Source organism: Pogonomyrmex barbatus, unplaced genomic scaffold, assembly GCF_055798465.1.
Source record: "Pogonomyrmex barbatus isolate J1 unplaced genomic scaffold, ASM5579846v1 scaffold5, whole genome shotgun sequence".
Lineage (NCBI taxonomy): Eukaryota > Metazoa > Arthropoda > Insecta > Hymenoptera > Formicidae > Pogonomyrmex > Pogonomyrmex barbatus.
In genome coordinates this window covers 9,536,913-9,564,592 of record NW_028297149.1, presented here as the reverse complement: position 1 = coordinate 9,564,592, position 27,680 = coordinate 9,536,913, and the positions used below count along the sequence as shown (strand labels likewise).

At 36.1% G+C, this 27,680-nt stretch overlaps 3 protein-coding genes across 11 annotated transcripts in view; 2 read left to right on the top strand and 1 right to left on the bottom strand.

Moving 5' to 3' along the window:
- The window catches only part of GABA-B-R3 (gamma-aminobutyric acid type B receptor subunit 3), a 60,806-nt gene extending 43,498 nt beyond the window's left edge, over positions 1-17,308 (top strand). For 2 of the 5 annotated variants that reach the window (XM_089082054.1, XM_011639194.3), the window contains exons 9-19: positions 6,699-6,822; positions 7,403-7,519; positions 8,018-8,156; positions 8,604-8,720; positions 8,909-9,070; positions 9,229-9,332; positions 9,670-9,963; positions 10,662-10,906; positions 13,837-14,037; positions 14,517-14,747; positions 15,026-17,308. In XM_089082054.1, the coding sequence (XP_088938180.1) occupies positions 6,699-6,822; positions 7,403-7,519; positions 8,018-8,156; positions 8,604-8,720; positions 8,909-9,070; positions 9,229-9,332; positions 9,670-9,963; positions 10,662-10,906; positions 13,837-14,037; positions 14,517-14,747; positions 15,026-15,708 (2,417 nt within the window). In that variant the 3' untranslated portion in view covers positions 15,709-17,308. The other 3 variants (XM_011639195.3, XM_011639196.3, XM_011639197.3) reach the window with 3 other exon arrangements.
- Positions 17,309-17,508: 200 nt separating this feature from the next.
- LOC105427461 (uncharacterized) lies at positions 17,509-25,879 on the bottom strand. 4 transcript variants are annotated; one of them, XM_011639193.3, is made up of 6 exons: positions 25,648-25,879; positions 25,295-25,422; positions 24,820-24,945; positions 24,018-24,232; positions 19,266-23,928; positions 17,509-19,188 (listed from the first exon to the last, which is right to left on the bottom strand). In XM_011639193.3, the coding sequence occupies exons 3-6, from the start codon at positions 24,820-24,822 to the stop codon at positions 19,177-19,179; spliced, it is 4,893 nt and encodes a 1,630-aa protein (XP_011637495.2). In that variant the 5' UTR covers positions 24,823-24,945; positions 25,295-25,422; positions 25,648-25,879; the 3' UTR covers positions 17,509-19,176. The 4 variants fall into 4 exon arrangements, with proteins under 4 accessions (XP_011637495.2, XP_025074160.2, XP_088938182.1 ...); XM_025218375.2 differs by lacking the exon at positions 25,648-25,879 and having other exon boundaries at positions 25,295-25,624; XM_089082056.1 differs by lacking the exons at positions 24,820-24,945; positions 25,295-25,422; positions 25,648-25,879 and adding an exon at positions 24,366-24,809.
- Positions 25,880-26,534: 655 nt separating this feature from the next.
- LOC105427460 (uncharacterized) lies at positions 26,535-27,680 on the top strand. 2 transcript variants are annotated; one of them, XM_089082058.1, is made up of 3 exons: positions 26,535-26,705; positions 27,207-27,357; positions 27,435-27,680. In XM_089082058.1, exons 1-3 carry the CDS (start codon positions 26,631-26,633, stop codon positions 27,566-27,568), a joined length of 360 nt encoding a protein of 119 aa, XP_088938184.1. In that variant the 5' UTR covers positions 26,535-26,630; the 3' UTR covers positions 27,569-27,680. The 2 variants fall into 2 exon arrangements, with proteins under 2 accessions (XP_088938184.1, XP_088938185.1); XM_089082059.1 differs by having other exon boundaries at positions 26,536-26,705; positions 27,225-27,357.

Below are 27,680 nucleotides of genomic sequence, written 5' to 3'. Positions count from 1 at the left end.
CGGTAACGCGATGACAATACTCGGCAGGCTTCTCGGCAAAAAGTCAATGCATTATTAATAAGGATGAACTCTCGTCGAAATTGACGAGAAAAAAGCGCGCGCAAAGAGATGAGATGAGATATCCTGAATGGTATTACTTGGCTATGATATTATTAAACTAATATTTTTCTCATCGCCATTCAAATCGCTGAAGTCGGCTTCAGAGCGACGTACAGCACACGTTTATCAGATTAGCCAATGACAATGACAATGGCAAGCTTACAATTAGATTGCATTAAAAAAAAAAAATCACGTATTATTACCGAGTAGTTTTGATAAAAGAGGTTTATAGTAAAAGAGGTGCTTTTCAAACTATTTTGTTCGGCTGCTGTTACCGTAATACATTAATAATTACAATGTATGCGTCAGCTATTTCTCGTCGTGCGTTGTGGTCAAATAATGGAAAATGCGGAGCCGCAAAACCAAGATAAATGCCGTTGTAATTGCTTTCGTATTATTCTCATGGGACGTGTCCACCTTCGCCAAAATTTTATAATTAATTCCATGCAAAAGACAGATTGCTCTGACGAAACTGCATTGCAATTTCCACCGAACTAATCATTTAGGTGCAACGAGAGATCGCGCGTCTATCTGAGATAATGCCGAAGAAGAACTATCTCACGTCGCATATTTGTACAACTCTCGTAACGCCCGGTCAAAAATCGTGTCGTTAAAATGCAAACGCGCGCGCATCTACGGTGACCACAAATTCGTTTCGGGGATCCAAAAAACGTAGAGCTAAACCATGCCCGAAAATCTGCGCGGAAATGAGATTTGTGGGATGACGCGACGATGAGAATTTACGTGCGCGAAATTCGCGGGATGAAACGAGCGTCGCGATATTTTCCGCGACATAGGGAAAGCTGGCGAAAGCTTTGCCTCGCGACAATCGATACGCCTCGTTGAAGCGAATCGAAGCGTCTTGCACGAACGCACGGGCACGATCCATTTCGGGATTCCGCCTGCAGCAAGCGCGAGCCGAAATCCATGGTGCCGCCGGCGGTGAACAATGGGTCAAGAATACTCTCTTGCCGGCAACACAATGCCGACGCATAATTCGAGTGGCCCGCGGAAGCACCGACTTCCGGTATGCCTAGAATCCCGGAGAGGTAGAATTCTCCGCGAAATCAAGCCTCCTCCTCGCGGCATAACGCGGCCACGCATGTTCGCTCGCATCCCCCCCTCCTCCTCCCGCCCCCGGCAATGTATGCGGGGGATAATAGGCGGAGATATTTCCGCAGTGTGTCACCTATATCTAGGAGTATTGCCACACTTTCACGTGTATCCTCGATGCGCATTCCGGGATCGAGGCCACGATTCGTTATTCCCGTCGTTTCTGTCTCTCTGTACCCACTTGTTATCCGACTTGTTATCCGAAAAACGGCATGCAGGAAGCCCGAACAATCTCTCTTAAAAGCTGCAATAGAAAACAACGGGTAGTTCCTCGGTATTTTCGTCCTTTGTTATGAATATAACAAGTACCAGCACATTTTTCCAATGTTAGAGATCATGCGCTTGAATATGATGATATGTCATTGATCTGTTGAATATTATTTAACATGAATATTATTTAATAATCTATTTTATGTATTTTTCAATTTTACGAATTTTGTGCCTAAACGAGGATACTACCGTTTCATACACTATCGCTATGTTACAAATATTTTCAATCAATATATATTTCTCATTGTTAACTTGACAAATGTAATATTGATTAAATTATTAAAAGCAACTTGTTGTAGAAATTTATTTTATATACATCTATGATTATATATACATCTATATTATATATACATCGATGATTTAAAATACTTAAAAGATTTCGTGAAATTTATGATAAATATTAGGACATCTGCTTCTTGCCACAGTAAATTTAGAAACCAAGAGATGGATAATTTAAGTATTTTGTTTAAATTTGAGATCCTCTTGGTACGTAATACCGCAAAGTTTATGTTACTTTTCTCCTCTCTCTCTCTCTCTCTCTCTCTCTCTCTCTCTCCTTCTTTTCCCTTGCCTATGTTTTAAGATACAAATGTTTTAAGATACATTTTATTTTCAACGCTCGTAATCCTATAATGTTTTCGTATAAAATTCTGACGATGAAAAACTTTTCGAAACTCGCGAGAATTATTTTCTGCTCCGTGTATCGTGGTGAGAAATCATTAGTTGGGTGTCAGTTGGGACAAAAATAATTGTGAGAGAGAGAAGTATCCATTATTAGGAAGGTTTTTAGATGGTTTACCAAAGAGAATCAAAAACTTATCAGTTTTGTTGGGTAAAACTACTATTCTCTCTCTCTCTCTCTCTCTCTCTCTCTCTCTCTCTCTCTCTCTCTCTCTCTCTCTCGTCTCGGGAGCGCTGAACCCGAGAATCTCTCACCATTTTCACGCCGTTCTGATAACGCGACCGTCTGTGGTATATCGCACGCTCATCGCCCAGCACGTTAACCCTTGCTCGAAGCCACGCGAAGTAGCGACTTCTTTTTCCACCTCGTGCCAGCGGCATCGATTTTAGATAAAGTCAACGAACTGACACGAATTTCCGGCGTCAATGGCAACTACAGAGAGGACCGATACAAAAAGGTTCGCACTGTTTGGACAAATTAAATAGTATCGACTGCTACCGCGCGTTCACCACCTGTGACCTGTCTCATTCTTTTTTTTTTCTCTTATATCACGCGCTTGTTTTCAGCTGTCAAACTGTTGCCGCAATCTATCAAATTCTATGGCAAATACCAAATCTCGTGTTGCAAAAGTTTACATCAGACTTTACAACGCAACACGCAATTGGAACCACGCAAGAAAATAGAAAGGAATAAATTATTTGTCTTTCGATGAACCAGATAGCAAGGATCAATTGATATCACGTACCCTTATTTGAGGGTATAATAACGGACAAAGGGGAATCTCATGGGCGATGGAGTGAACTGACTGGATAGTAGTTTCTCTTAAAGGCTAACGAGGGTTACGAAGAAGACTGAGCACAGTCTTACAGAAAAGATTCTTGTAAGATGAGCTGTCGTAGATATCGATTCGACTCGTTTCGACTATTTTTGCGAGGGTAAAGTGATAGAGACAGAGCGAGCGAGAGAGAGAGAGAGAGAGAGAGAGAGAGAGAGAGAGAGAGAGAGAGAGTTGTTTGCATATCACGTTGAAGTGAAAATTGGCTGTGAGCGAAAAAACTGCAGCGCACGATTGAATTTCATTTTATTTATTACGACTAAATAATGGGACTTTCCGATTACTCTTGGTAATGATGCAGGACAAAGTCGACAAATAAATTTGTTACGTGTTTCGAAGGCGAACTGCGATTACATCACCAACATCTATCGCACCATTTATTTCACTTTGTCATTTCCGTCATTTTCCCATTACTCATTATCGGTCATTGTCTACCTTACCTTCTTTACCTTATTGTGCCGTGGTATCGCGAGGTCACTCGAGAATATAATTTCTGTGCACAAGCGGTACTCTATCGATTTATTTGTTCAGCAAGTGTGTCTCGTGTATAGCGTTTAAAATTCGTCGTGGCCGATTTGCACGCGGGATTAAGTACGCAGGAAAGCGGTCATCGCGCTCGTTGTCAGGTTTATCATGAAATATTACGGCGCACGCATTCGTTGAAGGAATTGCGTTACGATGTTGACGGAATATGACGGACGTGAAAAAAAAAAAAGAAGAAGATAAAACCTCCTATAAAAGCACGAGCGACAAATCCTTTTATTCTTTCCGCCATTTACGTTTGAAGCGTTCCGGGCGAATGCAATCTGAGAGATAGGCCGAAAATTTATTATACAGATGTGTGAAATCACGCTCGCCAATTTTTCTTTCTTCCTACCAAATGATAATCGCCGTGGCGAAAACTAGCGAAATCAGGAAACAAGCTCACGCGACGTGCTGAAAGGCAAACAAATTGCTGGATACAGGAGGCTATAAAAGTCATTTTGCACGATCTAAAATGCGCGGGAGAATTTATGAAGAAATCCACGATAGAATTTTATTTAACTTTAAGTTTTACGTGTAATGTGCAGAATTGTTTATCCTAAAGATATTCTTTATACGACAGATAAAATCTACACGATAGATAAAATTATGAATAAAAGTCTATTGCAATTTCGACTGCGAATTACAGTTTGCGTAAAATGGATTTAAGCGCTTCGAGATACATGAGGAAGAAACTCACATAAATGTGACAAGGGGAGAAACAAAAGGCAGTATAGATAGTATAAAATGCGAAATAAAATGTTCGCAGTTTCTAGCAGAAAGAATAAATATAATGGCATGACTATTCTTTGTTGCTTCTCGGATTAAATTTGATATGACACAACTAACTGCTCTTGGTAGTATAAAAGAAAATCATAGACGTACCTACAGAATATTTCAGAACGACTCTAAGATATTCTGCATAATGAAAGTAACAACAAATTGGTAAAAGTACTCGGCTCGTGTATTTGTCTGTTATACGAAAAGCAGTTTACTGAAACTTTAAATTTGCATAACAAGTTCATGTGTTGGAAGTGAGCTTTGAATATATATTTTAATTTGTGCGATTTAATATCTTTACTCATTCTAACTCTAATTCCTTGATTTATACAGGATTTATCTGTTTTATCTTCGAATAATTAAGTATAAATTATTAAACGAATTCTTTCTATCCTTGAACCTCTTTCCTCGCTACATTACATATAAATTTTATGAAGGAAAATATTATAATATATACAGAAAATATATATTTTAGAAACGGTACATCGAGAAATTTAATATATATGAAATATCCTAAAATAATACTACATTATTTCTCGATGATATATAAATAATTGTACAATAATTTAATGTTGTTTTTCCAGAATTAATTAAAATAAAAAATTTTAATACAAAAATATCAGAATCATACACAGTCTATTGACATAAATTGTAACTGTAAAAGAAATACAATCCCTGTTCCCTTTTAAGAACTTCAGATCACTATCACTTGTTTCAGAATCGAGCATGCAAAAAGTCTGTTTAAAGATTTAAGAGACATATTTCTAAGATGGCATGCTGTAAAAAAGCTATCGTTTATATTTGTTGTTAGCTAATTTTTCTATTTGATCGCGACTGCACCGATTTCAAATTAATATCATTTTTATTTTAATTATATTTTGTCAAAAAAATTTTAATTGAAACCGAATTTTCAACAAATTTATCTGTATACTATCACGAGTGACAGTTAGAACGTTAGTTATAATATAGTCTTTATTTCTTAGAATGTAACAGAGATTAAAAATCTTCTATTCATGTTCTACTCTATTATTAAATTAATTGTTACATACGTCGCATTATTTTACAAAATTATATTTTTCTCTCTTTTTTTATTATAAATAATACAATTATAATATATATTAAATTCTGATGTAAATGCGATACATTACATTACATTAAAACGCAAAAGAAATTAAAATTTTAACTATTACGAGACAAACTAACATTTTTAATATTGTTATTGAAATTTAAAAATAAACATCCCTTCTGTTACAGTACGTATATACTATACGTTCGTTCTAATTCTCGAATCAGGCTTTGTTATAAAATGATCGCCTTTACGTAGCAGTCACATTAATCGAATATAGCGCTTAATCCGTTATTCGAATGGGGTTTTCATTGAAATTTCGGCCTCAGGTGTGGTGAAAGCAATGCTGACAAGGTTTGCACGGCTTCAATCCACCTTTTGCCAGCCTCGCGAATATCCAAGCTTATCGACACCGACCGATAAATCGCCGAACGAATACGAGAGAAAGAGGGACGGATAATGGATTTTCTAAGGACACCGAACGACGAAGTAGAAGGAATTGAAGCCTCGGTTTGATTAACGTTGCCCTTTCGATGTGCACTGTAATTCTATTCCCAATAAAAAGATAATCATTGACATTCGGCAAGAGTCACGTTTGTTTTTCTAAAATTAATATTGCTAGAATGAAACTTGACTCTTGAAAGTGTGCAATCAGATATAATCGCGAGTTATTTGCCATTTGATATTTTTAACTCGCAGATTATATTTTAAATTCTTTTTTTATTTTTACAAATGTCATTGATTTGAGACGTTAATAAAGCTATTTAATTTCTCCTTTAAAATTGTTTTTAATAAAGAGAAGAAAATAAGTAAGTGCAAACAAAAGAGAGAGGAGGGGGAGGGGGAGAGAGAGAGAGGAAATTACGCTTTCAATATGAATAAACGTCCCTTTGGACGTCTCGATCTCTTTCCGCTGCTTATTTTCTGACACACGAACGGAACAGTTTTACCAGACGTTCACGATGAAAGAAAAGAGAAAGCGGAATAGAGTAGAGCGGACAAAAAAATTTAGTTTAAAGTAAAAATCGATAGTCTTTTATTCCTACAAAATTCAACTTGCTACGCCATCCCGCAATTCTATTTCTTTCTATTTCAGCAGTAATTGAGCTTTTTGTATTTCGAAAAATGTAGTTTAAACAATTCCAGCGCGCAACAAATATTGCGATCTAGAAGCGGAACAATTAATTAATCTGAAGTGACGACTATTAATTTTTGTGTCATCAAAGGACTGCGGAGACGAAATTCACTAATCGATCCAATTGAAATCTGATAACGTGCCTTTACCACGTGACATGCCTCCGGTGGCTGATAGCAAAGTTTTTCGATTACAGGACGCGATATTAAGAGAATAGCTATCTACACTCCCGAAGATGAGAAACTGATAATGAACTGTCCAGGATGTGAGGCTACAAGATGGCCCGGAGGGCAAGTACCAGCGGCTCGTAGGGTCTTCCGGTACGTATTATCACAGCGTGATCACACTTGATTAAACCGTTCAACAGTTATCGGATAAATCAAGCTTTGATCGCCCTAATTTGCATATCATGAAAATGATGTGTTTGATCTAGATATCTAAGTAATCAATAGTTTAATAACGCAACAGGGAAAGATATTGACACACCGCTTGCAGCGCGCATTTTCATTACGTTTGATTTTCATCGTCAAAATTTGGATTTAACCAAAATCCGAAAGAAATAAAGATCGATAATTTTCCCGTGTTCGCGCGGAAACGATTAATGGTCAATGAAATAATCGTCGTTACACGTGGAGTATCTCAAATCATCGCCACCGTCAAATATTTAGCCGGCACCGACACACACGCATTCCCGCGTACGGTAATAATTCGACAACGATAATTACAGGCTTGTAGCCTGAGTTAACGTAATGTATCGTACGGCAATAGCGATAGTGATTATAACATCGCGGGAACAACGTGTTGAATTAGTGTACGCGCCGTTCGATAACGTCGCTCGATAATTCATCAAACTCAGAGGATCAGCGGGTCAGAGTGATCGAGTTTGTTATTGCACCGCAGATTACGAATGGTGACAGTGGCACCCGCCGCGTTCCTCGCTATCACCTGCATCGCCAGCGTCGGCGTCACCTTGGCTCTCGCTTTTCTGGCCTTTAATCTTCATTTCCGCAAGCACAAGTAAGCCCGATGTTCCCCCAGTGTCCCGATATACATGCAAGCAGCGTACGCGCGACCGTCATACAATCGATAAAATAATATAATATAAATATGAATAGAGGGACGTCCAATGATCTCGATTCCACCAACGTAGATTTACTTTAATCTCGGCTTAACTTGCTCTTCATCTTTTTCTAATTCCAAGGATTAGAAAAGGATAAAGCTAAAGATAAAGTAAGTTGAACCGAGATTAAAATTAATCTACATGGAATCGGGCATAAGAGTGATTCTTATAACAGTATTTACTCGGATGCTCTCTAAACATTTATTGATTAGTTAAAAAAATAGAATGATCGATGAAATTATCTTAATAAGTATAGAAGGATGCGAGACGTCTCGTTTCATGAATCAAAATAAATGAAGACAGCTTACTTATAGAAATGGTGCTTGCTATACCCATAAATCTATGCAAATCATCACGATATATCACTCAAATCCATTATTCCCGGATATTGGCAGAAGCATAAAACTTTCAAGCCCGAGGCTGAATAACATGATAGCGGTTGGTTGCGGCCTGGTCTACGGTGCCGTTATACTTTTGGGACTGGACGACGCCACGCTACCGGACAGCGATGGTTATTATCCTACAGTGTGCAAGGTGATTAACATCCATTACAAGGAATATTAATGTCCTCAACGACGCGATCAATATTATCAGTGTCGATTTGACTTACTATGTATGCCAATAGTCTGCACCAATACTGAACGCTTCGCGAATCGATATATAAGATATTACGTTGAGAGCGCGATTTTCTTTCAACACAAATCGTATCTTTAAAAGATAATTAAGAAAATGAATTGGTAACGAAATGTAGTTCTGTTTACAGGCTATGATATAACATGCACACGGTAATAATGATTAGACGTAGCTGTGCACTGATTACTATGACTAAAGATTACAAATAATTGTATAATAATAATTACATGTCAAAATTGTTCTCTTGGCAATTATTACAAAGTACTTTTATAATATTTTTTGTATAAACACAACGAATGTTCTCGCTTAGAAAACAAGAATTAACATAATGTATCATTTTATCAACAGGCGAGAGTGTATTTGCTGTCGGCCGGATTCTCTCTGGCTTTCGGCTCGATGTTCACGAAGACTTATCGGGTACACAGAATCTTTACCAGAAGTCGAAGCGGGGTCGTCAAGAACAAAGTTAGTCCGCATGCGAACGATAATTCTCCACCCTTATTCAGTACGCGTAACGTAATCCGACGGGAAATATTCCGATACAATATTTGTATCGGAAAAAAATATAGAAAAAGTTACGCGTTTCCGTGCGCTCGTGAAATCGATGTTCCGGTCAGATCCATAAATTATGGTTATCGCTTCGTGCTTTCCAGCTGCTCCAGGATACCCAGTTGATATTCTTAATCTGCATGCTTCTGGTGATCGACGTCGTCGTGGTGACCCTGTGGGTGATTCTGGACCCGATGCAACGTCACCTGCAAAATCTTACCCTGGAAATAAGCCCGCAGGACCGAGGGGTCGTCTATCAGCCTCAGGTAATCAATGCAAAGTGAAAAATGTCCGACTCGCCGTCTCAGGCGAGACGGATCATCACGACGGCTATGGCACGAATGTCACGGTTACGCCACAGTAATTACCGTTAACGAGCCGCAGCCAATTAACTGGTGCATAAAGCCTTTATTTACCTTTGCAGGTAGAAGTGTGCCGTTCCCAGCACACGAACGGCTGGTTAAGCGCTCTCTACGTTTACAAAGGTTTATTACTCGTAGTCGGGGTCTACATGGCTTGGGAAACAAGGTGAGCTTAGAGATAAAGACGTTTCCAAATCCGTGGGTTTCTGCAAAGCGGGCCGGCTCCCCCGATAATAAAGATAATCTGCTGCATACTTTATGCACCATTTTGAAAGCGAGTCGGCTATTAATTTCTCGCATATCTGTATAATTCTCACAGGAAATGTTGTTATAATCCCTTAGTTATCCCTCGAATTTTGATTACTAAATTATTTAAATAAAACAATATGTTGAAGCGTTTTATCAACCTTTTTGTTCCACAGAAATCCGTCTGTGGATATTATATAATATCCGAATAATATTAATCCGTATATAATACATAAGTGACTCGTTGGTGGTTTCAGGCACGTAAAAATTCCAGCCCTAAACGACTCGCAATACATCGGTATGAGCGTGTACTTCGTAGTAATTACGTCGGGTATCGTCGTAGTGCTAGCCAATCTGATGCCCGACCGCGCGACCCTGGCCTTCGTCACGATCACTGCCCTGATTCTGGCCTCGACTACGGCGACCCTGGCGCTCCTTTTCTTACCCCAATTGGCAAACATCCTGGCGGATGAGAGGGCTGACCCGGTCGTGCAGAGCCTCGGTCTCAAAATTGAATGCAATACGCGTAGATTCGTCACTGACGACAGAAGGTGAGATAATCTTGAATCTAAAATGTAGAAATGAAAGAAACGAATAATAAAGGAGAAGAGAGAGAGAGAGAGAGAGAGAGAGAGAGAGAGAGAGAGAGAGAGAAGAGATACTAAAATTGAATGGCGTTTTATAAGAAGCTTTCACTACGGATCTAATCGTTGAGGTGGATCGACTTCTAGATGTTATTTCTTTATCTCGTCTACGACCTAGAATTCCCTTGCGCTCTTTTTCCGGCTGCTAAGAGAAAAATCGTATTGTATTTTTTTGATAACGAATATATCCACTTTGCAAATGAAATAAATTCACGAAATTTAGAGGCAATTAAATAAGAATTAGAAATAACTAGCGCAATTAGACAGAATTATTGAACGTCGTGAATAAAATAAGAAATTTGATCTATATTTTAAATATTTTAAAAATCTATTTTAAAGACCATCTATTACAATATTAATTATATATATATATATATATATATATATATATATATATATATCTATATTCCATTTATATCGACGAAGTTTTCAAGAATATGCTAGTATGGTTTCCCAAAAATATGATAATTAATTAATTATTGGAATAGAAGATTACAATCTGTGTTAGAGAACAAATACGAGTATGATACGTTTGTGCAAATTGTCTAAATTTTTAGAAACTGGCATTTCTTTAAAAGTAGTTGTACTTTGTATTTTGACAACAGGGAGCTGCAATATCGCGTAGAGGTGCAAAACCGAGTTTATCGTCGTGAGATGGCACAGTTGGAATTGGAATTGGCCAGATTGGAGAAGCAACTGGCGCAAGAGCCAGTGGAGCCGTCGCGCACCTCATCAAGCGCTTCGATCCCGCAACGAAATCCAAGTATCGGGGGTGGTTTGCCTCTTTTATTGCTTAGTGTCCTGCCGCCGGTTATTCCCCGAGCTAGCTGGCCTTCCGCAGATTCGTCCGGTAAGTCGCAAATCGACATTACGATACGAAGATCCGCCGTGCAAAAACAACAAGGCTATTCCGATCTTTACGTAAAAATTAGAAATTACTTTTGGAAGCTCAGTCTCTTCGTTGAATTAATCCTTCTTGAGGTTGAACGGTTGGATCAAATCAAACATTCTTTTATCGCGAAAGTATCAATGGCCGATGGTATATATAGCATTCTGAGAAATGATAGATTGCTTTTCATTAGTCTAAACTTGGAAGCTGAGGTCTGCATTGATTCTACGAAGGAATAACCAACACCCTCTTCCGTTGAAATAGATTGTTTATTTAAGAAGCTAAAGTTTGGCGAATGTAAATACTCGAAGCGAACGTGAGGAAACCACTGGCAGATTATCGAAAACGCGGAAAGGCAAGAATAGACCTGTCAAACTTGCACGACGAATCGAACTTTGTCAGCAGGAGAGAAGGAAGGAATCATAAGAATTAATATTTTTCTCGCTTCGTCGTTTTTTTTTTTTTTTCCGTTGATCAGATGTCCGAGAAAGGTGACAGAAATCCCTTTATTGCACGTAATTGCCTGAAAAACGTTCACTTATGCTCGTTTGCCTGAGTTGAAGCGTGAGAAAAGAGCTCGAGTTATAGAAGACGTTAGCGTAGCAAGGGAGAAAGCGTTTGAACCTTTTCTCGAGATCTTTCCTGCATATTTCGTGAATTAGACCTGTGATGAAGCGATTATCAATTTTACAGAGAAAAGTAACATATATGCATGACTTAGTATTCAAGAGATTTCGATGTTGTCGAAGGGACTATAGTGCATTAATTATTCGTTGTAACATTTTACACAATTTGTATGAAGCTTTGTATACAACGTAGAGCAAAAAGTTAACAGGGTAAAGTAGCAATCGGCAATCCTCTTTAAAATAGAGTTTTAGAAGCATTCGACTTTAGACTCGATCAGTCATACGAGACCACGTTGGATAGCTGTAGGTGTTCAATCTCGTAGAAATAAGTTCGTCTCCATTTTCGTTTCGATTAATCTAGTTTTTTTTTACAGAGCGCAGAGAAAAGGGACGATAATCACTCGTAATTATTTCATTCGCTTATATTGCCGCGACGTTCGGGAGATAGATGTTTCGTAATTTGATTTTGTTTATTCCTATCTTTTGCGTTCGCGCGCGCGCGCGCTAACAAAGGGAAACTTCCCTCGTCGAAAACTCGTCGTCTCACTTTGCCATTTGCAGTGCAAATACCGCGCGTTTCCCTCGCGGAATATCCGCTTTCAACTGTCATGCACATGCATATTTACGCTCCGATAATTCAGACAACGTCGACACGCGAACGCAAGACATGTATCGAGTACTCCGCGTGTACCAATTATCGTTCGCATCAACTTGACCATGATCGCGAGAACCAGTATCGTCCGGTATTATTAGCGAGCGAGAGCTTGTTGGGCGAATTTGATGCGTTTCCGCTACGAATATCGATCCCCGCACGCTCAGCTCTCGCATTATACTCGTGTCTCCAAAATTCCGAAATCCTCTCGATAAGTCCGGACAATTCCGCACACGAGTACCTGCGAGTACACGAGTCTGCACGCCGACTGCGCGTTCCACCCCAATATTTCTGAATGTCTATCATGACCGGATCGAAACGAGGTCAAAGGCTGCGCCGTTTCGTGTATATGCATGCATATAGGGTGTCTCGCCACTCCGGGAAATTCGCGAATGCTTTAAAGAGTCTCAAAGCCGCTTTCTTCGAGGAAGAGCGACCCAATTTCGAAATATCTTTCCGAATTAAACGCGGCTGGATCTCGATAATATATTAATATAATTTAGGTTCTTTAACTGGGAGCAAATCTTTGAGCAAAGTTAATTCATATTAGGAAGAAAACATTGTTGCCATAGTTTTCTCATTTTAGAAGTATCGGTTTCTAATCCACCAAGAAACTGTCACGGGGAGATATTCTTCGTCGATATTGATATACCAAGTATACATCCCTGCATTACGTAAATTACATACTGTATACATGATATATGATATACTCATCATATATTGCAGTGCCCGCGTACTGAAACTCAGATGACGGAAATATTCACTAATTATCGATCTCGAGTTCCTTCGTAAGTATGTCAAAGTATTACTGTCACTGCTTGGGTGACGAACATTTCTTGCAAGCTAGACGAAGATGCGAATAGCATTGCGCTTTTGACAATTTTGAAATTAACACGTAACTTACAATTCGCGGTACACATACGCACAAGCGTCTCCTTCTGAATTTTCTCAATTAATTATAATAGAAATTTCAAACATATAGCATATAATACGACGTCACGCATATAGAACGTTTCAGTTTGCTGTTTTGAAAATACGTAAATACGCGGGAAAAGAAAATAGCTACACACATAGCGTTTTATTATTATGAGAAACATGTGCTTTCCCTCCTTCTTCTTCTTCTATTCGAAGATGATTTTCATATTGAAGCTGTAGCCGTAATCCGATTAGGATATTACACGGAAATAAGAGAGTATCGTTCTCAAAATAAAGTAGCAAAAACTAGTACTCGTCGCGACAAGCTTGAAATAAACGTATTGTTTAATCAGCGATATTAAGCTCAAAACACACTTTAAATAAATAATACGAATCGATTGCGATAAATATATATAAGCTTCGTGTCCTTGTTAAAATTATCATTTATAGAGGAGAGGCTAGACGGATAAGTCTTTTACGGATTAATGGAGGAATATTCCCTGTTGCGCCCAGATATGGATTCACGGCTCGCTTCCGCATAAATGTCGTCTAAATTTGCTTCACACGCTTTCGCTTCTGCGGAATCCCGACGGCTAGGTAGAAATCCAAGTTTCAATAATGCGCGTCCATCATAATCATTGCACGACACGAAATAGTGGTTTCGCGTCATGTACGAGTTTGGCCCTTGTTGAAATTAGGCATACGTCGCGGTACCGTAGCATTTAGCAGTCAACCGGATTTGGAGCCGGGCGATCCGAGACAAAGTCTGGCCGATCTTTACAAGCTGCACCGTCGCCGAGAGACCGAGGGTCCGAATCGATTGGGCGTTTTTCAACGACTCTTCAGCCTCTTCGGCAGCAGGCCGAGTAGCAGGAAAACCTCCACCGCGTCGTTCACCGGTAAGAGAATGTGCCGGGGAATAAAAGAATAGAGGCATTTTCACACCTTAAAGCGCAGAGTGTGATATAGAGACGATTTAAGATTATATATATTACAACGTCAGAAACGAGGAAATTTCCCTCGCAAAGGAACATTTTTACACGGGAGAAAATTCAAAATAAGGATAGAAAATTGGAACTGGAGCCGTCTGTGTGTGTCTGTTATATGTCGGAAAAATTTGCGCTTTTTGACCGGTCATCCTACGAAATTGATGCCTGTAAGAAATAATTGTAAATTATTTCGACTCGATTCGAGTTGTGGTTCATAATCGTTTGTGAATCGATAGAGAGAAGTTATTGCGTATTACGTAACGTATAACATTATAGACTTCGCGTTTTGATGAGTGCGGTTTATATTTCGCGTTTAGCTCTCGCATTTCCTATAATTCATACACATTTAATATATATGCTGCTTATCTAGCTTATATTACGTTCATTAGGGGTCGCATCGGCGCTTCGAGTCCATATGGGCTATATCGCTGGTTTAGTGCCTGGTGCGAAAGCTGCTTCTACTTGCCAGGTGGATGCCCAAGGCACACAGTCACCTCATACGCGATGCGGTTCAGGACCGATAATTAACATTACTAGCGAGGAAGACCGTAGGTTGAGCCTAGCAGGGCTACGTCGCAAGGAAAGTAGCGAGCCTAAAGTAAATTTCAGCTTGCCGCCACGTAAGTGATCTAACTTTAACTTTATTATTATTTAATATTATTATTTTAATTAAACGTATTTTATTTATTATTTTAAATATTTTTGCCTTTACAGAAACGTCAAGTACGTCATAAAACTTTACCGTTTTCGTAAATTTAAATTTTATATTTAATTTCGATACGGAAAGGTTTTCTCCTCACATAATTCTAAGTGTCTTCTCCATTGCGCATATTATAACAAATGTATAAAAAGATTTTTGCAGAAAAATTTGAACAATGCAATATTGAAAATGTTTCAGAGACGAGCGCGAGTCAGTCATCCTCTCGAGAGAAGATACGCGGCTCGCCCCGGTTTCCTCATCGAATAATTCCGGCAAACAGTTTGAGCGCCATTGCGCAGGGTACGTCAATCACGAGACCACATCGTTGGCACTCGATGGAAGACGCAACGAAACCAAAAACTACTCAAACAACGTCTCGCGGTTCATGTAGTCCCAACTCCGATGGATGGACCACGAACGAGGTCGTGGTTGCTTTCAGCGAACTGGCCAATACCACCAGAACCAGGAAACCCCCGGATTCCCTGGCCCTGACAGTCTCCGTAGACTCGAAGATAAGCCCGATCGACGCAAAACTAGGTAGTGATCTAAGAAAACTGTTCAGAGAAAACGACAGCGAAGAGCCAGTCAGCCCTGTCGAACACGAGCTGAAGACAACGCGATCGAATTCGTCGTCCTCTTCGTCCCTGAAGATAATCGGTGCCACGAGCGAACCTATACCATTAAAGAATTCAGATTCCACCCCAGAGACTCGAAACAATATTAACAATATTGTTCCAAACTTCCACGAAGAGTCGAGACCTCGTCCAAGCACGAGCCCAGTGATCTCGGTGATTGATACGGATAATCCAGGGGAGGAGTCGAATAACGATGTCAACAATCGCGTCGGTACTTCCTGCGAGGAGAAGAGACCGACTCTGTAACGTAAAATACCATGCAAGTAATCGTGAAGAATTTGTTTTAAGTGATCAAGTTTATTAAAGTTTAAAAGAGAAAAAGATATATCAGGGAAAGAACTACGTTGATTTTTTCCCGCGACACTTGATATTTCGACGTTCTTTCGGAAGTGGGACGATGTGACTTCATCGGAACTTTCAAATGTAGTCGCTTAGACAATCTGAAAAGAAATTGAAAATCTCTCTCTATTTAGATGTTTCGTGTGATAAACGAAAAAAAGAGTATCAACGTGATAAGTAAAGTAATTAGGTGCACGTTACGGATTCGTGATTATGACACATCTTCGTATCTTTACGCAATACATGAAGATTATATAGATAATAACAAGGGAATGCAGTATTTGTCAGATAGTTTTAAATTAATATTTAAAAAAAAAACCGAGTAGATCATGCGATAGTCAATTCATAATCCAACATTATATAGTGGTAACGTTGTTTATTAACATCATAATTGATTGTTTATTGAGCGTTATGATTCCGTAGTGTCGGAGAGACACTGTGCAGTGGGCCGCTATAAAATCGACACTGTCAATGCAATATAGATCACCAAAGGGAAAAGACAATATAGACAACCCGGCTCAACTTGACGCGAGAGTTAACTTTATTCGTGCTCAAATCAATAAGCGGAATAGTGTGTCATGATCGTGCGGAGATTCCACAAAGTGGCGTGTAAATATATAAGTCTCCTGTTCGTAATGCCCAAATGCGAGGATCATGGACCAATCGCAGTCGTAATCTCAAACATGTGTGTTCGCTAGTAACTGTGCCAAAAAAAAAGAGAAAAAAAAAAAGAAAAGAAAAGCAAATTACGACCCGTAAGAGTATACGTTTGTCTTGGAAGATTATAAAAGGGACCAATGCTTACAATATCCTTCCAAGTATTTTTTTCCTTTGATAGGACGAGTTCAATAATCTTGGCCCTGTTATAATTCGCATTTTAAAAAAATATTATTTTCGGAAATATATTGAAGTTCCTTTCCTTACCTGATAACGACAAAAAAAAATAACGAAGATCAAAATGAGAAACTTAAACATATCCTTTAAAATACTCAATTTATAATCAATGATATATCTACTTTGTGAATATATTATTGTGTTGTGTGAATATTCAAAGATATTTAGAATATTTCCGCAAAACTCTAAAACTTTAAATGTTTCAGAGAAGACAAGCCGAAAATACCCTTACGGGACTGCAATCAAAGTGTTCAGTACCCCAAATCTTTTCTCTAGTACCTGCGCTCATGTGCAATGAAAATATATCTGCTCGAAGTAAAGCGACTTAAAATAAGAATGCCATGTTTTGTTTGTAAAATACGTGAATATGTGTTGAAAATCGATATTTTCGTGCCATCGAGTGTAAACGTATATACATATAAATATGTAGATAAAGCAAGCAGTGAGGACATATTCCTGTAAAAGGGTTTCCTTCCGTAATCTTGCTATCCGACTGGTTTCATAACTCGGATATCTCGATGTGTCAATCAATAAAAAAACTTTATCGATTAAGCAATAATCAGCATTGTCTGTGCAAATAAGAATAGTATAATAAAGAACTATATATATTCTATCTATTTTGTTTTATTATATTGAGCATTATTGGGTGCTTCCCATTTAGTGACACGAGTTGATACTCTCAAGTATCATTTTGTCCTTGTTAATCATTGAATGCCAAGAAAGAGAGAACGATACTTGTGTCGACTTGTCACTAAATGGAAAGCACCCAGTAATGTCTATCCTACAATTCTTCAAAGGACAATTAATATGATATTCAATGTATGGATCTTTTTATTATTACACGCTGTAAAATATACCTAAGTAAAGTATTACAATATAAAAGAACATCTGATCTATTACAACAAAATAATTATATTTACATATTTTCTTATAATATCTTGTATAAGTCAGTATATCTTGAATTAATACTTACATGTCTCTTAAATTCGAATAAAATGTAACTTTTAATCTATATTTTCATAAAATAAATGTATAGAAAACATTAATTTAAATTATGTTTTGTTTCATATAATAAAAATAGCTGAAATAAGATAGGTAGCCAGCTAAACATCTTCAGTTTTAACGATACAAATATTTTATATAAAATTTGAATGTTATCAAAGGACGAATATTTTTGTTTCAAAATCTTTTTTGTGAAGTTTTCAAAAAATTATGCCAATATTTTCTGCATATAAGTGCACATTTTTTTTCTTGCACAACTGACATTAAAATATATTTTAAAATATATATAAAAATGTATAATGACATAATCTTGATTTTTGAAGTGACTTTAAAAATTGAAATTAAACATGAAGTTTATTTTTCATCGAGATCACAGACTTTAAAAATGACGGACGAAAATCTATGATGTAAGTAAATATATTTACTATCGTATACTACAAATATTTAGAAGATCTGACTACTTTCAGACAGTTTGTCAATGAATTGATAAATGACCATTCGCAATGAGTTATTCGGAGGAAGAAAAAATGATTGATATTAACTTACTGAAAATCAGCAATCTTGTAGCAATTTAAGAGAAATGTATCAAGAAAAATTCTTGTACGTAATTATTCATCACATCGCATGTTATATAAAATTGATAAAAAATTTCTGAAAATAATAGTGATATAAAAAAACATGAGAATTAAAAGTTCAAAATAAATAAAAAATACATAAGAAAATAATTATGCCAAAGTTAGCGATGGAAATAAATTTCATGTTTAATTTTACTTTTGAAAGTCAAAGGTCACTTTAAGATCATGTCATTACATTTCTAAATGCATTTTAATGTATGTGAGAGATAATATGCAGTTATACACAAAAAAAACATCTTCGAAAATTCTGAAAAAAATGATCTTAATAATAATAAAATACTTTTTGCAGCATTTGTCCTTTAATATCCAAATTTCATACACCTTTGTATTATTAAAATTGCAGGAGATATTTAGATGATTATTTTTAGATGAGACTCTGTACATAACAAATAATGAAATTTGATTTTTAGCATAATTTTTAAACAATACATATAACATGTAATAAAAAATATAATTTCTGAAAAGTTAAAGAAATTGTAAAAGAAAAGCCAAAAAAAAAAAAGAAAAAATATTCCATTTAAATATCCACTTAAATAAGCTTGTTTTGCTGCTTGTATCAGACTTATATTATTTAATTGTCGTTCTTTTTGCATTTTTACATATTAATGAATAATAAATGATTTTCTGTCCGCTTAGATCTGCTAGTATTACATAGGAAAGTAATATATTACAAGGTACATGTAGTAGAAAAAAAAGAGATCTTATGATTTACTGATGCAATATTTAGGAATAACAACGAAGCGTTGAGCGCGCAAATATACAGAAACGAGCGTATAAGATTAATGAATCCATTATATTACAGCATTACTTCTTTTTTTTTCTTCATGCGGTTCATCTTCTGTAGCTATATTGCCGCCTGAAACAGTCAACGTTCGACTTGATAACTGTGAAATCTATTACGCCACTATAAATGTGATGAATTTAATTACATACATTAATTTTTTCTAGGATTGTCTCCGCCGGTTTATCCTGCTTTACGGCCTCCTTTGGATTATCTTTGATAATACTTGGCTTATCATCCTCCGTGTTCGTCTTTTTCTCCAGAGCGTTTCTCGCCTCTATCCTCTTACGATTTAAAAAGGCCATACCGTGCACCCTCAGATGCTTGTCTACCGCAGCTTTATCTTCAAAAACTGCCATACAGACGTGACATTGATTAGCCACCGTCGTCTTCCCTCCCGTTGGCGAGTCACTGTCAACATCGGGGGCATAGGAGGGATTTTGACTCATATAACTGATAGGATCCTCTATCCCATGAAAAGCTTTAAGATGCATCTGCAAGCTGGGCGCGACTACAAAATTCTCGCCACATTCCAGGCATATTAGGTAACGGCCTTTCAGTCGATGATTCGTAGCGATGTGCTCTCTCAAATCAGACATATTGGTACATCGTTGATCACATTTCTTGCATATAAAATTACCTTCTCCGTCTTCCGCCGTTTCCTGTTCAATGCACAATCCTGTTGGTGCATTCGTCTCCTTTATCTCTACATGCTTCTTTGGCGTCCATCGACGCTTTCTCTTAGACACAAATACACTGCTGTCCAATTTCCGTTTTTTATTGCTGATAAGTTGCTTGTAACCGCCGTTAATAAAATCGTGCGATATTCGTGACAATCGCGGTGTAATTATCGCCAATTTGTATTCGTTTGAATGCTTCTCACGAAAGTGTGCTTGTACCACAGACTGAGAAGAGTTAATCCGTTCATCGCACAAGTGGCATAGGTAATCAACACTTTCCTCTTTTTGCGTATCTGTTCCTAGAGCAATACGCTCTTTTGACTTATTAACCACTCTTCGAACGACAGACCTCTTCGATTTCGGCTTTTGTGAAACTTCTGACTTGTTATTTAATGGGTAAATTTTCATAGATGTAAGCAGATGCTGTGGGATCCTGGTAAGCGGAGGAGGTTTTGGTATAGATGCCAAATTGTTTGTACTTTCATCTTTCATCTCTGTATCACATGTTTCGTCGATCATAAATTTAAGATCCGGTTTACATATTTTTCTAAAATCAACTATTTTTATACGTCCATTTGTACCTGATGCGGAATTCGAAGTTTCTTTACTCGATTTAGTTGACGAATCTACACGAATTACGTCCACTGCGTCCATTAACGAAGATTCAGAAATACATGAAGTATCTATTGTCAATTCCTTATTACTTTTATCGAATTCTTTTGTCTTTGCTGTCTCTTCCTTGCTATCAGATTTATTATTATCTAATCCCGTTTGTTGTTCACGTGCACACAGATCCATTTTTCTATCATTAATTTCTATAGCTTGAAGAGACGGGAAATTGGATTTCTTTTTCGTTTCAGTTGAAAATTTCGTAATCGATTCCTTAGGATTAAGTAATTTTAACTCATTTATCGATCTAACTTTGATTATTTTTGGCAATAATTCTGTTTTGTCCTTATCACTTTTTTCCGTTGTTTGTAGATTTACATTATTGATTCCGTCAGAATTCGTAGACCATGTATGTTCCGTATCTTGAGAACCTCGTTCGAATATTTCTGAGCTGATAGTTCGAGTATTCACGATTTTAGGTACTATGGTACCGTCCGCGCTTGGCAATTGTGTTGCAACTTTGTCAGCATGATTTTTGGAAATCGTATTTACATTAGTTTTTCGACGTTCTATACCGAAAATTTCAATAAAGATTTCTTTGCTAAGAGTCCTCGATAAACAATCAAGATGATTGCTACGTAAATGGTTGTTTAGTAACATCGTAATATGTTTATGCTCTGTAGTTATCAATTGACAAAAAGGACATTTGAACCATACTAATTTTCGAATTATAGGATACTTCTCCAAATATGACATGTATTTCTCACAACGTAGGGTTACATTGCTTATTTTACATATCACTAGTCGTATTGGATTTTGCTCCACCTTAGACGAGTGCGCCTCTGTGCAATGTTTTGTATATTCGCTATATGAAGAAAATACCCGAGAACAATCTTCGCAACCAATTTTTATAATGCTGTGCATAGCAACAAAATGTCTAGTGACCGACTCCATATCTCTAAAACCATCTATTTCGCAAATTTTACAAGCAAATACAATCCTTTTCAATGTATGAAAGCAAACAGACCATGTGTGAACTTCTAAAGATTTAGCAGATTCGAATTTTTTCTCGCAATCTGGACAAACGTAAGGTTCATCTTTCCTGTGAAAGTTTTGATGCGCAATAAATCGTGATGTAGTGCCTTGATATGATAGACATTGGTGACAAACTTGTTTGTAACAAGAACAATACGCATTGTCATATTTGGGTAATTTTGAAAATCCAGGTATATACGATTTAGGTTTCATAAGTTTATCACATAATGAGCATTTGTATATTGAATCCATTTTCATTTCCCATTCATTTAACATAACGTCGTCGTCTTTTGTGTCCTGTACATCTTGATTATGCTTAAGAATACATTCTTCTAATATGCATTTTATAGTATTAAAAGACCTTATTTTTTCTTGAAAAACAGTGTCTGACATAAAATTCAAAACTTGTCTCATTTCTGTGTTAACATATTCTAAATGTTCAAGCCGCTTTTTCAATTCTAAACTATTCAATTGATAGAGTTCATCAAACATTTCCCGTCTACCTTTTATTACTATGTCACACATATCTCTTTTGTAATTTGATCTTATGAAGCTGTCTTTTACAACACGATGCATTACTTTTATATCCATATAAAGATTTCCATTGTCCTCTTTGATCAATGATATTGTTTCAAATGCATTTTTTTGAGGTTTAATGGAGGATATCGAAATTAAATGTGGAGGTACTTTTTGTAATTTTGGCATCGCCAAAGTTTTCTTAACGTTAGACTCGCAACTAGAACTGCTAGATAATTTAAAAGTAGATGGTGAAGGTCTTAAAACAGACATATTGTTGTGGGAAAAAACCGCTTGCTCGATGCCAATATTTTCAGTTTCATTAGAATTATTGAGCGTTACTCTTGATGTTGAAGTAGTATTAGTATTACTTTCGGATATTAATTGTTCTGGAGTTTTTATGGTATTTTTGACAATTGACAAATTAGAAGAGTTTTTGGGATTTTTTGTAATATTTTTTGTACGTTTAATGAGGTACTTCTTTCCATCTTTCATCACAATTTTTCCGGTGACTTCTTGTTTTTTTATATTAAAATCATTCTTCTGTGTTGATATATTGAAATCTATACTGTCATCTTCTACTACCAAATTATTTACATCTTTCTTGGTAGTCAATTCATTTTTGTTGCAGGTAATTATGTTACCTGAATCTTGTTCAATAACAACTATTTTCTTGTTAGAAATAAAATGAGGTGAAATCTGACTAATTATCGATGCAATATTATTTGGACCTTGGATAGTTAGTATCTTGGAATTTGATGTCATTGATGTCTGAAGACTTTGCTCTGAACTAGTATTTATTATTGTATTTTTATTAGCAGAAAATGGAATACTAATTTTAATTGAGTTGTCCACCATTTTATTAATTCCAATTTTTGGATTTGTGGATTTGCTAAGATTATTCTCTGTAACTTTGTTTATAAAAGGTTGTGTTAATTTACATTGTTGCACAGAATCTTTACGTGACTGTTTAACACAAACAAAATTTTTATTAGAACCGTTGTCATCATTGTTTATAGTGATATTTTCATGAATTATATCTATTTCAAGCGAATTGTGATCTTTAAAAGATTCACTTTTTGTTTCATTATTCATTCTAACTACATTAGCTAAGCGACAATCTTCTATTTCTTGTGATAACTTTTTTAAAACTGATTGGTTTTTAAGTCTATAATTCATTGGTATTTCTGGTTCAAAACATTGTGAAGTAGGACCGCAATCTACAAAAGTAATGTCATTTGGCGTACATGGATTATCTTCATCTTCCACTACATCCTTATCTGAGATTACATTAGTTGAACAATTATTTATGTCATTTTCATCTTTGGAATTATTATTCATATTTGATTGAGTTCCAAAATTTTTTCTGGCTTTTTCATATATAATATCTGGCTTTATGATATATAAATCAGGGTTGAAATTCATGAATTTATCTGCCATTGGTTTTTCATAAGTTTTAAATAACTCTCGACCTTGATAACCATTGACAGCTTTATTTATTATTCGGTTAGAACTTTTCCCATTGGCCAATTTCCACCAGTCATCTTGCAGATCATACGTCTTTAACCAATCTATAATATGCGTACGTATCAAAAATGTTCGTTCCATAAGTGCTTCGCATATTATTTCAACTTCAGAACACCAATCATTGATGCTCATGCCAATAGGTAGAGGCATTAACATCAAATCACCCAAATTTACAGTACTTAAATGATGCATTTTTAAATGTTCGATAAATTGGCACTGGTTGTAGAATACTTTAACAACTCCTAGCTTTTGGCCCCTACGCAAACCTCTTTCTCGCAAATATATGCGTTTTTCATTACTTTTTTTCATGCATTGAAGACATTGTATGCATGTAGAACCTGCCTCGGTTAAGTGAGTACATACTGTTTCGAAACACGCGTAACACCAGAGTCCTAAGATCCAACTGCGTCGTGTGTTGTGATCTTCGAAACTACTTTGAAAACGAAAACTGGAACAAGCATACGCGGTTATACAACGAACAAAATAAGTTAAAATTTTGTTCTATCTTAATGCGCGACTGCGTTATTATAAGCTTACCAATCTCTGCAGTGTCTGCACACATATAATGGATCCGATTCTACAATCTCTTCACTCAAGGATGCCGGTGGTTCTGTTGGCATATAAGGTAAATGTTGCTTCCCAAATACAATCTCTTGTATTGCTTTGTGATACTTCGTTCCCCATTTCTTTTCAAGTCTTAGATTCTTGTGTACTTTTGGTCCAACGCGTTGGGACCTTGCAGTAAGACGCTCCTGTGGAAACAAATCGTCAATTTTAGGTAAAAGATAATATCATTTCTCCTATTGCAATATGATAAAATGGTTCTCTTAGAAGATGCATTATGATCGCAAAATGTTGCAAGCACACCCTAATTAATGTTCTCACATATTAACGTATGCACATAAAGAGTAGGCTCCCTCCTCCACATCTATTATCTATTAATCAACACTATGAGGGCACTATATAAGTTTTCCATTCATAGAGTTTAAAACCAACTTGTCTTCTTTTATACTTAATACTTTACCATGAATATCTTTTATGGCATATCGGTCATGTTATATGGGATCTAATAAAATGAATTAACACATTAATGTAAATCACAAAGCTGTACATCTTTCAGCCATGACGTGCCTTGAATCGCTGGCACTCTGTCGGTAAAATAGCACATGATGGAGCTGCCATAGTGGAAAGTCATTGAAACAATTTATGCCGAATAACGATTTAATGTTAACCAAGGCGCACTCGACGTTTTGTTAATGTCATTCCGTTAACATTAATCACATGACTTAGGATAATTTTTACACTATAACTTAGCATGATATAACATACAAATCAATACCATTAGTTTCACAGGACAAACTAATGTAGTCACACTGAGATTTTTTTTTACTGCTGATTATAACTACAAATTGGACAATTCCAAGTCAAAATGTATCCAGAGACAAGTCCTTCCAATATAGAGATCCTGAAATTTATATAAAAGAATATGTTAGATATGTTTCATAATACAACAGTCACAGTTGGATGCACATACTTTTATAAATCAATAAACCAGAATACTGGCAGCATGACATATATTTTATGTGAATATAATCAATTATATTTAATAAATGTATCCTGTACTTTTGTAATATACCTATTATGCAATAATAATCTATCAGCACGTTTGTTTGAACAGAATAAAAAAAAATATAATAGCTGTGAGAAAACAGTACATTCATATTATATAACCAATATATTTATCATATTATCATATATTCTAAGATGTGCATCCACTATGAAAAAATTAAGAATCATCCCTTTGTATACTGTACCTAAGCAATATAGATGCAGAGATGGAAATTAAAAGTACTTATGAATTTATAATGTTATCCTCTTGTTTTGACTATAACAGATCACAAACCATGGCAGCAATAGTTTTCTCTTTATGATCATATAGAACCTATAACAAGATAAATAATTTATTATTCATGTCCCATAGTACAAGTATGCATTACAACAATGTCAATGAGAAGAATCATATGGAGGAGCGAAAGATAATCATGCCCATGCATATAAGAAAGCTAAAATTATTGATTTCTGTAATCTAATATATAATCTATCCTAATGTCGTTATAGCTTATAATTAAATAATAACAAAATATCATTGTAATAACACAATTAATACTTTTTTTTTTTTTTACACAAGATCCTCAGGAAACTCAGAAGCATGCAGCTATGTCTAACCTCGTAATAATCACTGCCAGAGTGCGCTAGTCTCGAAAAAAAAAAAAAAATACAATGCTTTATGTCTGCGAAGTACAAGATAAAAAAGCAGTGAAGTCTTAAATATTTTGAAGGCAACAAATAGAAGTGTGAATTTTCTATAAGCACGAGAGTAGACACTGATAAACATGTATGGTAAATATTGTCGCGCGTATATAAAAAAAAACTTAATTATTATCTTACTATATCACTTACTATATCTTATTATACTGAATATAATATTACACTGAATATAATAATCTCACATTAATTGCGATATCTGCGAATAAATATTCAACATATACAAACACTTCACTAAATTTTCGACGCCTTGTAAGTAAATTTTATTAACAAATTAAATGTAAATTTTACTAACAAATTAAATGTAAAAACATCAAAGTAACTTTAACGTGTTCTCTATTTTCCTTATTATCATTTATTCATTAATTTACTAATGTTATTTCTCTAGTAAATGTATATATAAATATATGTAAAGTAAATATATATATATAAATTTGCTGATTATTTCATTTGTTTCTTTAGGACAAACAATAAGAAGAAATAGAAGAAGGAGAAACTTTTCGGTAATTTGCTTTTTTTTTAAATTCTTGCAAAGATATTAGAAATCTTCTAACTAGATAGAAATTTTAAGATCATGTTTTACGATCGAAATTTACGGAAAATTTCACATGTTTTTTCTCTTTTTTATCCTCACTTCTCTTTTATTTCTACGGAAATTGTCGATTTCCTCGTTCGTTTTCCCGCCTGGAAGATCATGTTATCACTGCTCGCCGGCTGCGCCACTTGCGATAGAATCCACGATCAAAAACTTACAGTGATCGCACAGTGATCGTACATGAGAGTTGTCACCTGGTGATCGTCGTTAGTTGCGCAACAGCAAAGAAAATGCCGTTTTATCAATTCAATTCGTTCACTGGCAGGCTGAAGCCGTCTACTAATTTTCAGCCACTCTATCCCATCGTAAGTCAGAATGTATCCTTTTGTATTTCGCGCATGAAAATGATTTGACTTTGAGGATGGCTCAACTTCGACACATTGCCTCCATTTGAGGGTATCTTCGCGGGCGATATCTCTTGAATCGCGCATTTCATTAGTCTCGTGGAACCACAGATGTTCACGCGGGCTGACCGTCAGTTGTATGTTATCTAGTCTGATTATTGAACGTAGAGAAAGCGATTCAGCCATGTCAAGTGTAGACCTGCGTTCATGTAACATCTTTATCAGATTCTCTTACAGTGACATAATATTTTATGATGATATTGATCAGTATAACGATTAAAATGTATCAATGATGCGTTAATCATAAATACTTTGGAAACAAAGTAGTCAATGTATATACATATGGATATATATATAAGCACAGTTTGATCTAATTCTATAAATATATTTTTACTTATATGTTAAAAAGAATGATTCTAATGAATATTACATGCATAAGCAAAAAGCTTTTCATTGTTTCAGTCTCCTCTTCCTTTACAGAAAGCAGAGCCAGTAATAATTTATGATTCCGCCAAGACAAAACCAATGACAGTTGCATCCAAGAATTACTGTACGGACAAACCAAAAACCCTTGATCCAAAAATGTGGGCAAAGTATAAACACTTCCAGGCAAGTATACATAACGATAATTTCCAATTGCAATTAAATATTGAATGCAGACTTTTATAATATTCTCTTTTTTACAGGCAGCACTGGACAAACCAGTATACCTGGCAGGCGGCAAGAAGGATAAGCTACTATTTGGATTCACAGTTGCCTACCTTGCTGTTTGTTCGGCACAATCACTCGTGTTTATTTTAAAAGATTGCTTAAATATTATCTAAAATAGAATAAGTGAATATTATGTAGATAATAATTATATAGGCTCATCTGCAATTCTGTATTAACATTACAACTGTTAATGCTGGAAAAATAAAAAGTAATTGAATTAAAAAA

Excerpts from the sequence above, each read along its gene's own strand:
- LOC105427461 (XM_011639193.3), bottom strand. Across the intron at positions 23,929-24,017 it reads TGCAGACACTGCAGAGATTG|TTTTCGTTTTCAAAGTAGTT; the intron begins GTAAGCTTATAA and ends TGCTTGTTCCAG.
- LOC105427460 (XM_089082058.1), top strand. The coding sequence starts at position 26,631 with ATGCCGTTTTATCAATTCAATTCGTTCACTGGCAGGCTGAAGCCGTCT. Across the intron at positions 26,706-27,206 it reads TTCAGCCACTCTATCCCATC|TCTCCTCTTCCTTTACAGAA; the intron begins GTAAGTCAGAAT and ends TCATTGTTTCAG. Across the intron at positions 27,358-27,434 it reads GTATAAACACTTCCAGGCAA|CACTGGACAAACCAGTATAC; the intron begins GTATACATAACG and ends TTTTACAGGCAG.